Source organism: Eptatretus burgeri, chromosome 15 (assembly GCF_056783735.1).
Source record: "Eptatretus burgeri isolate ZD-2024b chromosome 15, Ebu_testis_v1, whole genome shotgun sequence".
In the NCBI taxonomy this organism is placed as follows: Eukaryota; Metazoa; Chordata; class Myxini; order Myxiniformes; family Myxinidae; genus Eptatretus; species Eptatretus burgeri.
The window spans coordinates 59,659,218-59,671,717 of NC_140975.1; the positions used below are offsets into that span (position 1 = coordinate 59,659,218).

The 12,500-nt window shown below is 33.5% G+C and overlaps 1 protein-coding gene across 1 annotated transcript in view; it reads right to left on the reverse strand.

Annotated features, from left to right (window-relative positions):
- LOC147012288 (uncharacterized) overlaps positions 1-12,500 on the reverse strand; it is a 67,670-nt gene that overhangs the window by 25,593 nt on the left and 29,577 nt on the right. Inside the window, exons 17-20 of the mRNA XM_085856226.1 lie at positions 10,938-11,131; positions 6,162-6,312; positions 5,823-5,906; positions 5,530-5,643 (exon numbers count right to left, since the gene is read on the reverse strand). Coding sequence (XP_085712352.1) covers positions 5,530-5,643; positions 5,823-5,906; positions 6,162-6,312; positions 10,938-11,131 — 543 coding nt within the window. The remainder of the gene's footprint in view (positions 1-5,529; positions 5,644-5,822; positions 5,907-6,161; positions 6,313-10,937; positions 11,132-12,500) is intronic.

Here is a 12,500-nt window from a genome sequence, read left to right on the forward strand (position 1 = left end):
GGTTTGTGTGGATAAATGGATGGGTGGATGGGTGGATGAGTGGAGCTTGTGTGGATGGGTGGATAATTTTTAATTAAATAAACATGTTGTGTGTGGGGAACTAATTAACAAATCACTAATTATGTGAATATGATGAATATGGGTGGAGCTTGTGTGGGGTTTGTGTGTGTGGAGCTTGTGTGGGGTGGAGTTTTTGTGTGGAGCTTGTGGGGAGTTTGTGTGTGGTGGGGTTTGTGTGGGGTTTGTGTGGGGTGAGGTTTGTGTGGAGCTTGTGTGGGGTGGGGTTTATGTGGGTGGGTTTTGTGTGGGCGGAGTCAAAAAGGGGCGGAGTCAAAAAATTTCAATTTATCTTTGTCTTTTGTAATTCCTGTGAATAAAATGAACCTAAAATCTCTTCCCCTTCCAAATCATATATCTTATAAGTCCAAGGAACCGTATCTATTACATCAACAATTTTAAAAAGTTCGTTCGTCCATCGTTTAATATAACCCTTTTCAAAATGAGATTTCCACCTATATATTCTTACGATATCACCAACTTTGAACTTAAGTTTTCTTATATTAATCTCTTTTTCATATTTTAATTTTGTAAATGTTTCTGATGGTTTCATATTTGTTGACGTGTGAACCGTGTCATTATACTTATCCACAATATCCTGAATAAAAGATGACCATTGTTGTGAACCGAGTTGTGTGAATTTTTTATATAATCTCTCTTTTAAGGTACGATTAAAACGTTCAACAACAACTGCCTTCCCTTCATTAAAGGTACTGTATAATGTAATACTGTTATTTTTTAGAAAATTCAAAATGTCTTGTTATAAAACTCTCTACCCTCATCAGTCCACAATTTTTTAGGTTTTCTCTTACTTTTATTAAATATCTGTTGAAAGGCTAACATAAGAGTATTACCTGTTTTGTTTTTTAATGGTACAACCCATGCGTATCAATTCCTCAAATCAATAACGGTTAAAGCATACTTGTACCCCTTATCATTATTGAGTTCAATCAAATCAGCAGACCAGATATAATCTACTTCCTTGGAATAAACTTTCCTTCTCTGAAACTTTGTGAATATTGGTTTATGTAATTCATCAGCTAATTGCTCTTCAGTCTTAATGACATCATTAGAGCCGATAAGTTTTTTGAATTTCCAAGTCCAAATTTCAATTTAGCACTGATCATCTTCTTCACAATGAACCGATCAACTTTTTCTCTCAAGGTTGGATTTTGTATCAGAGACAAATTATACAACATTTCTCTATCGGCTTCATGCTTTTCTTCCAACGTTGTGGTATTCCCATAATCAATATCGTGTCTCATGCACACTTCATCAACTCTATTGATGGGTTTACTCCATGATTTAGGATTGTCTGCCTCATCTAATCTTTTATCCAAGTTTGTGCCTGGACCACAGAAAGAATACCCTGGAAGATGTAATTCCCCTGGTATTCCAGTAGTTGTAAATTTACTTCCTGATAAAAAAGTTTGTATATCTCCTCCTCGTTTGTGTTTGGAGATAAATTGATTTTTTTTTGAACCACACACCGAACATATACCTTTTTGTATAACCTTGTTATTTTTACTTTTAATATATGAAATATTTTTAGTATTAGTTTTCTTTTTACATTTGAGACAATAACTCATTTATTTATGTGAAAAATTCCTGCAGAGTGCAAAAACCTTTTTAGTTTCCAACATGCACATTTGAATCTTAATTTTTAAAACATAAAGAATCCTTAGAAATGCCTTCACTCTCTCCTCCATTTATTTAAGAAAAAAAAATGAAAAACTTGAATTAAAATGAAGAGCTTGTCGATGTCAATAGTCTTGTCGAAAATATTTCAAATAGACTTGTCAATTCTTTGTTTTCCTCCTCGGTGGGTTGAGTTATTTTCTGTAATACCTCCAATCTTTTTTTAATCTCATCGGTTTCCATATTTTCATATTTATTTCGTCTCGCTCTTTCCTCCCTCTCCTTCTCTCTCTCCTCCCTCTCCTTCTCTCTCTTCTCTTTCTTCTCCCTCTCCTCCTTCTCTCTCTTCTCCTTTTTCTCCTCTTTCCTCTCTTCTTCAACTCCTTCCTCATCCCTTATTATCCTTGAATCGCTTACACCCCATAGAATATCATACATATATTCATCAGGATTTCTTGTTATTCCTGTATCCAAAATAATTTTTTTTACAACAGGAAACCAATAAAATTTCTTTTGAATTTCTAAAAGAGCCTTACCTTTTCTTAACTTTATAATTTTTTCATTATTTAACATTCTAATTAAATCTAAAGTTGTCGGTTTATCAACATCAGCATAATGCCAATCTTTTATTGAAAATACCTCATTCTTATGTTGTAGAACATATTTATTAAAATACCGAATACCCTTTTCTTGAAGGTATGCTTGGACACAGAAATGATAATTTTCTTGAAGCCTTCTTGCTGTCATTTATGTATTAGAAATATATGTTAGAATAATATTATGGCACAAAACACCTCCCCATCTTCCCATAGTTAAATCATTTTGTATTTCCTTACTTATTATATATAATCCTGTTTTTTTTGTTTTCATGATATAAACAAGGGCAAAACCATTATTATATTTACCCTTATTAAATTCTTTTATTTGTTGTTTACTAATTGTGGCCCCACAAAACTCATTCTCGATACCAAGTGGACAATATTCTTCCTTACGAGACTGATTTAATTGTTCCAGGTCTTCGAGGTTAATTTTAAATGACCAATTATACCCTAAATCATTCATATCATACCCCCATTGTTCTATTCTCATACAAACGATACGCCCTTCTTTATAAAAATTTATTTTAATTCGAACTGTGAATTCTGTATGACCTGGAGATAATATCAACACTTCTGTATCTTTGGAATACACGGCCGTTTTATTTAAAGATATATATTGTGATAAATCGCTTAATCTCACCAAGTCATTCGCGTCAGTCGGGCTTGGATAATTTTTTAATTTATAAGCATTTTTCATGTTAATATTTTTGGTTATATTATATTTATGTCATTCAGCCTGTGCCTTTGTGTAATAATTTGATAAATCAATATCCAGTTCTTGAGATACACCAAAGATAGAACCATCTTTACCAACATAAGTCATTTATATTAGATTAAAAATAATATCATAATTTTTTTATTTTTGTTGAGTTGAAATAACACATATCGACATAATTGACCACAACACTTGGAATTTAATTCTTTGACTTGAAATGTTTGATAAACACCATTCTGTAAGAATTTTATGACTTCAACAGGTGGTGGAAGACCAAAACTATCAAAATAATATTTGTCTTGACTATTAAAAATACAAACCCAATGAGAACCATTCCCATTATTATCTTCAAAGTTCATAATAATATTCTTTGTATGTTTCGGCACATTTGTTAATTCATCTCTCATACAAATAACCACATGATGAATTTTTAATTTCTTACAATATTTGACAAGTTGTAAATTTGATGTTGTATTCTTTCCAAATTCTTTAAACCACTCATCAATGCTCATTTATTTATTAGAAAGATATAATCCATTACCTCTTTTCGTTAATTTTACACCTGCTTGTGCTATAGAAGAAAGCATATCTCCAACTAACAATCTCGCTTTATCAGGCAGACCTTCAAGTTTTTCAGCAAAATCTACAATTACACCACTTCCACTAATTTGTTTCTCCAACTCTTTGTTATGTCTTTCCAATTATTTTTGAGCCTGGAGTTGAGCCTTCCTTTCGTTGGCAGTTTTCACCGCTGTTGAAATACCACCCGTCAATGCTCCAACCGCACTTAAACCAGCAAATAAAGGAATTAGAAATGGGAGAAATCCTCCACTCGTCTCTCTTATTGAATATTTTTTCAACATTGGTTTTGTCATTTTAATTTTAAGTGAGCCAGTGTCATTCAAGATTTTAACCTGTTCTCTTGTTAGTTATAAATAAAATATATATTTATTTATATATGTATATATGTATATATATATATATATATATATATATATATATATATATATATATATATATATATATATATATATATATATATATATGTATATATATATATATATATAGATATATGTATGTATATAGATATATGTATGTATATAGATATATGTATGTATATATATATATATATATATATATATATATATATATATATATATATATATATATATATATATATATATATATATATATATATATATATATATATATATATATATATATATATATATATATATATATATATATATATATATATATATATATATATATATATATATATATATATATATATATATATATATATATATATATATATATATATATATATATATATATATATATATATATATATATATATATATATATATATATATATATATATATATATATATATATATATATATATATATATATATATATACATATATATATATATATATATATATATATATACATATCTACATATATATATATATATATACATATATACATATATATATATATATATATATATATATATATACATACATATATATATATATATATATATATATATATACATATATATATATATATATATATATATATATATATATATATATATATATATATATATATATATATATATATATATATATATATATATATATATATATATATATATATATATATATATATATATATATATATATATATATATATATATATATATATATATATATATATATATATATATATATATATATATACATATATATATATATATATATATATATATATATATATATATATATATATATATACATATATATATATATATATATATATATATATATATATATATATATATATATATATATATATATATATATATATATATATATATATATACATATATATATATATATATATATATATATATATATATATATATATATATATATATATATATATATATATATATATATATATATATATATATATATATATATATATATATATATATATATATATATATATATATATATATATACATATATATATATATATATATACATATATATATATATATATATATATATATATATATATATATATATATATATATATATATATATATATATATATATATATATATATATATATATATATATATATATATATATATATATATATATATATATATATATATATATATATATATATATATATATATATATATATATATATATATATATATATATATATATATATATATATATATATATATATATATATATATATATATATATATGTATATGTATATATATTCATATATAAATATATATATATATTCATTCACATATATATATATATATATATATATATATATGTATATATATATATATATATATATATATATATATATATATATATATATTCATTCACATATATATATATATATATATATATATATATATATATATATATATATATATATATATATATATATATATATATATTGTCAGGCTCACTCACCTTCTCTTGAAGCTTCTCTCCTGGCAAGTGCTGTTCCTGAGATATGGTTGCTCTGCTAATGGGTACTTCTTGTTCAACAGTGTACCTGTATCTGTCTGCACTCTTCTCGTAGTCCTGTTAATGCAAGTTCATAAACTCTTATAAAATCGAGTAAAAGAGCAGTTTAATGATGCAAAAAAAAACTGCAGTGTGACTTGTCATAAAATTATGTAATAAGCATTCAATGAACATTCTTGTTGGTATTATAGGAATAGTTTGTGACAACTTTCAAAGGGAACGTCAAATGCATTTACCTGCATCAAAGATAAATATTCATGACCGAGGTTTTCTATTGCAGTTTCTTCTTTTTCCTTTGACCTTATTTCATCGACCAGTTTCTGCACGAAAAGTAAAACGATAATTTTCCATGCACGAGACGTGAATTCCATTAAATTAATTATAAAAGGTACCAGGAAATACCATAAAAATTTTAGCATGAAAGGGATTGCTTGGCTCGTCATGTCAATCACAAAACTTACAAATGACCATATACCCAGTCTTTTATTGATCCCATAATCCAAAAATGTATATTTTACCATCTTAAAGCACACAGAGAAGACTAGGATTATGCACTTTGATGGTTTGCTCTTTACCGTTTGACCTTCCACCTTCTTCTGGAGGCTTTCTGGCGTCTCGTGGTCTGTCACTTCATGCTTAGGCAGCTTGTTCAGCCACATGTCCAGACTGTTGTATGATGTGTTGTAATTACTTAGGAGCTTTTCAGATTCTTCCAATCGATTCAATCTGCAACAACAACAACAACAACAACAACAACAAAAAGCCATGATGTATAACCTCAACCCCCAAGGAGTGGCTAAAGGGTTCTAGCACAATTTGATATTCCCAGGTCTTTCAAAGAGATAGATGTGTTCAATGGAATGGCTGATATTGAAGGTCAGGTGTCTACTTTCAGAACTGTGCTCATTGAAAGACTGGTTTCTGCTACTTCACACATGGCAAGGTTCGTTTGTGGGTCTTTATGGAGAAAAATCTCTTTATTACGTATGCACAGGACTTTGTTTGGGTTGGCCTGGGGATAAATGGATGCACCCAGAGCCAGATTTAAGTTTAACATCCCCCAGGACATTGGAGTCGTCGAAGCCCCCACCAAAATTGAAATGTAGTGGTGAAAGAAAAAACGAGCTGACCTGCATTACTGTGTATTGATCTATAAACATGTCACCACAACACTTTTTAAAACGAGACAGAACAAACAGAAAAACAAACAAACGGACCCAAATGCAATACCCATTCATTTGACGAGGGTAACAATAAAAAGAGCAATCAGAGATTACAGACCCTTGCCAGGACTGCATTTGTATGGCGTATTTTGTGTGGCATCTGTGTACTGGTGTGTTACATAATTAATGAGACATAACTGGAACTGCCACTTTATAACTGCTGGCAGTGATGACTGGGTACTAGTCATCACTGCTTTGATGCAACCCCACTTTGATCGGACACCTGACCCTGACCCATGATTTTTCAAATTATTATTATTCAATTCAATTCAGATCAGATGGAAGACCAAATTGGTACAGTCCTGCATTGGAGTAATCAGAAGAAACCCAGACAAGCAAAAAGCAAACATGAAGTCATCAGGAGGAACCTGGATAGGATTCGCATTTCAGCTGCTACTCCTCTACCCTCCAACCGATCCAGGCACAAACAAGTGAGCTTTATTCAAATTTAAAATAAAAAACAAAATCCCCCCCCCCCAAAAAAAGAACCATTATCAAAAATTAAATAATTCTGCCTGCCAAACCATGCATCTGATCAAGTTGAAATTTAAAACATTTATTTCCCATCACTACTAGATCATAGATGTAAAGTTTCATGTCGATTGATTGAGAAGTTCCAGAGAAAACATTATTTAATATTTTCCTTCAATCCAATATGGTTGCCAAACCATGTGACCTATGACATCGTATGTGTAAACTTTTTTTACCTCATGGATAGGCGGTCATACATGTCAAGTTTTGCCTCAATCTGTTCAGCCACTTCAGAGAAGAAGATTTTTGAATGTTTGAAAAAACAAAAACAATATGGCTGTCGAATCACGTGACCGATGACGTCATCAAGTTTTTTTTGCTGTGGACCATTTTATCCCGAGATGACCCTCAAAAATGTTCATACTGATCAGATGTAGCATTTTACATATGGAATTATGACGTCATTACGAAGGCACCTATGATATTTTTTTTTTAAATCATACATTCCCCATGAGGAGTGCTTGCCATGTGCCAAGTTTCAATTTTTTTCCTTAGTGCGGTTTCAGAGATACAGAATTCCAATTTTTTTCCGTTTTTCCTACATGGCTGCCACATCGCATGACCAATGACGTCAAAATTATCATTAAAACATTTTACATTAGTAGTCGCACCTATGATGAAAATTTTGTCTCAATCCAACAAGCGGTTGCGGAGCAAAACACAAAAGTTCTGTGCGTACAAACAAACAAACAAACAAACATAGACAAACAAATACACAGACAAATGGACCCAAACGCAATCTCCTCTACTTCAGCGAAGGAAACTAAAGTAAAAATATTTCAAATTATCAGTTAGAGTTTAATAAAGTGATATCGAATTGATAAAGTGATTTTGACGGAACATTAACACAAATTTATCAAAAACTGCATGGGAAAAATCAAATTGCCAGCCTAACAAAGCAGATGTGACTCCATGTACCACTTTCCTGGCTCTCCTCCCTTTAAGCCAACAAGGGAATAAATAGTACAGGTGACCCTCGTATAATGTGGGGGATGCGTTGCCACGAAACGTTGTGCTATCCAAAAACGTGTTTTTGGGGCAATATTTTACATGTAAAAATGGGAGTTATGTTTCAAATGGGGAAGATTTCAACCTTTTTAGGTTGAACACTTCCACTAAAATATCAAAGAAGCATTAAACAATGTGTAAATAAAACACAACAAACAAAAACATGAAAATTAATTTCTTTTTAATATGCTACAATGATTGGGGTTGGATACAATACATATTGCTTGTGGCAGGCTTATTCAGGTGTGGCAGACTTATTTAGGTGTGGCAGGCTCATTTAGGTGTGGTAGGCTATCCAGTTGAGGTTGAAGGCTCAAAATATGAAATGGAGGCTGCTTCGCTTGGGATTTTTTTGAAGAACTTCATAATGGAGGCTTGAGGGGCTGCCTTCATTTTCTGTTCATTGACCTCCTCGTAACATTTCAGGACATTCTCCATCTCCCTCCGCACCTTGAAACTTCTCATACAATCAGGATTATATTCATCAAAGATGGCCTTGGCTTCATCGACCAATTTGAAATCTTTAGCCATGACCTTCGTCATGAGGGTTTTAACAGGCACAATCTCCTCAGGACTTGATTCTGATCCCTCTCTGATGCGCTCCTCCTCCAGAGCCAGAAGATCTTCATTGCTCCCCATGCAAGAGCCAGAAAATCCTCCCCATGCAAGAGAAGCAAATCTTCAACATTATTTTCGTCGAATTACTCAAATTTAACTTGTAGAGTTATGTCCACAATTTATTGCCTTGCTTTGCTGACTTCAGCCTCTGTGAAACCACTAGCTCAATCACTGCCTCAGGCCAGAGTTGATGAAGATGAAGATGATGGAGATGAAAGTGTGGCTGGGCATGTGTTTCCAATAAAGCCCAGTTTCATCAAGGCTAAACACCTGGCTTGGTGTTAACAGAGGTTAACCTCCATCCACAATCACTGATTTGAAGACAGTCGGACATTTTTCGGCAGCAGCATGATCTGCAGCAGCAGCTTCCCTAGTCAACTTGAGATTGTGAAATGCATGGCAACTTTTGAAGCGCTCAAACCACCCATGACTGGCAGCAAAAGACACTGGATCATTTGTATCCTTGGTTAGATCACCATACAAACTCCTCACCTTCTCTTGAATGACCATTCCAGATAAGGGCATGTTCTGTTGGCCCATATGCTCTATCCACGTGGTCAGCATCTTCTCAATTTTCTCAATAGCATCAAGTCAAGATCTTACAGTTCTGGTAACACTGAGTCTCGTTGTTGTCTGAGTGCTCTTACGGATTTTATCACGATTGTCACAAATGGTTCTCACTATAGAATCAATGTCCCATCTCTCTTTGAATATCAATGCTGCACTCATGTCTATCAAACTGATCTAATACTTTCAATTTCATCTCCAATGAATGACCTTCTTGACTTCTTCACTTGATCATTATCTCCATTTCCATTTGTTATACGCTTTGCAGCCATAGTTTCGGCCACTGTGAGTGAACAACTCATTCAGACTCAGAATGATGGAGCAGGAATGACTTGCCCAGAATGATGGAGCACAAATGATTCACTCAGGATAATGGAGCATGGACAACTCGCCCAGAATGATGGAGCACGAACGACTCACTCAGAATGACTCGCACAGGATGACGGAGGATGGACAACTCGCTCAGATTGACGGAGCATGAACAACTCGCTCAGAATGACGGAGCACAAGTGACTCACTCAGAATGGCAGAGCACGAACGACTCGCACAGAATGACGGAGCATGAACGACTTGCACAGGATGACATAGCGCGGTTGTTGTTGTTGTTGTTGTTGCATTAAATCCGCACTGCAATGAAAACACGTTATCAGAACACGTACTGGCTTTATAAATACACACGTACTAGCAAGGGTCACCCACACTAGCTTTATAAATAAATAAATGTCTCGTATGTTTTTGCAGGCCCCCCCCAAATATTTTTGGACAAATGTCCTGTTGGCCCTTCCCTAAATCTGGCCCTGGGTGCACGCAGGAGGGAGAATTTCAAAAGTTCCACTGTATTTGCATACGTCATGAAAATGCAATCCCCAAAACGTCGGAAATATAATACAGTACTGTAGCATATTATCAGGATTGAATGTTTTGTGACAAGTAGGCTCAGAAACTCCAACTCTCCCAATTTTTTGTGCTTCTTGGTGAAAAAAAAATCTCCCTGTACCTTACAGAGAACTCCCAGTTTCGCAACAATTCAGGAATGAACAATATAGACATTAAATTTAGACTTTCCTTCTCAGACAGATCTGTGATAATGCGAATGTCCGACAAAATTAACAACCAGACTGACTTTATCATCCCAGACTTGGTGGCATAATGGTTAAGAGTGTGCTTTGAGTCTGCAAGGAGAGTGGTTTGAACCCTGGCTTCGTCATACCAAAGACTTTATAAATGGAACTTAATACTGCTTCCTTCCTTGATGCTTAGCATTTTAAAAGGATAGAGCATGGATAAACAACCATACGTTGGTAATCATTCCGCAGGCTCAAACCTTTATTTCTCATTTTTTCACTCTACCTTCAACCAATAATGTGTGTGAGACACGGATGCATGCGACAGCTGCTGGCTGACCTTTCTTCGGTTTCCTGGAGAGATTCACTCTGGCGATTCTGAAGACGATGAAGCTGACTCTCCTGCCTGGAGATGTCGGGGCACTGCTCGTTGTACTGTGTGCTGATTGTCGTGCATTGCTGCTTGGTGTTTCGTAGATTATTTGCCGCTTCATCTGTCATCTGCTGCGTTTTTCTGAGGTCACTCTTGATGGTCTGCATGAAGATCACAATGGTTAGATGTATCATTTAAATATACAAATAATAAGAATGTGCACTGTGGTCACAGCCTACAACAAAATCCAGGTACAGGTCGATTGGGAAACATACATTTAATGCGTTATTAAAAGATTAACTCGACACCTCATTCATGCAGCCTCCGCCGCAGTTATATCAGAACGAGCTGATTTGGTCTGACTGTTCTGACAGGGTTGATTAAACCTTACTATTATTCAACATATGATTAGATTTTTGTGGTTCCTCATCGTGATTAACACTCAACCCAAACATAGCCAGTGGAAATGTGGCGCAACAAACCCCGACAGTGTATAATCAGCAAAGGCCAACAGGACTAATGTGTTTGGCCAACCAGAAAACCAAGATGGCGGCCATATAATTTTTCCTGGGAACCATTGTGGGTGGAGTCGAGCGACCAATGTGGGTGTGGTCCGACAGCTGTCTGACCAATTGGTGCACATTTCAAAAATCGACCAACAACAACAACACAATGTGAAGCTCTTGTAGACCTGTGACATGTAACAAGTAAGAATTCACTCTAGCACATTCTCTCTCTGTCCCGATGATACGTCTGAGCCAATCTAGCTTCCTTGAAAAGGCTTGCCATATTTTACCCCAAGGAGCTGTTGAAGCATTTATTGACCAGGAGCAGTCTTAATGATGCAAAGTGACCAAACAAATGATTGAAACACACAGAGTTTGCAATTTGGCCAGAGTATAAAACACAAATCGCTATTCTTTTTGAGAATATCATGGGATATCTGAAATCATGTTGAAGATGTATCAGATATGAGCTTTACCACCCCCCCCCCCCCCCGCTGCAAAGCACAGTATGTTTCATGATGCAGCACCTATAGCTAGCGCTGGACCAGACACCAATTTTAGTTGTTGTTCTTCTTATTTCTTGCGCGAGTGGTATCACTGACTGAGGGCATGGTTATCCTGCTGATGCAATGCGCTCTGCTGGTTAGAGCAGGAATTTGGAATTTGTTCAGGGTGTGGGTGATAGCTCACTGACTCTGCACAAAGGACACTGTGGGATATTTAACATCCACCAACTAATGCTGGAAGGTGGGACGTCCAGTTTAACGTCCATCTGAGGGACAGCACACACACAGATGCCTCTCCCTGCGGGCAAGACACTAGGATGACAGTTTGTACCTGGGCCGAGATTCAAACCCAGGCTATATGGACTCAGAAGCCAGTGTAACCATTTTTTAGTTGTGTCCCATTTAGCTGGGAATTGAAATCGCCTTGCAGGTTTTGACTTGTCTCATAACAATGGCGACAATCAAGCACCAACACCAACAAGCCGCCTTTCTGTTGATGGACGTTCTTCTACCAAGCG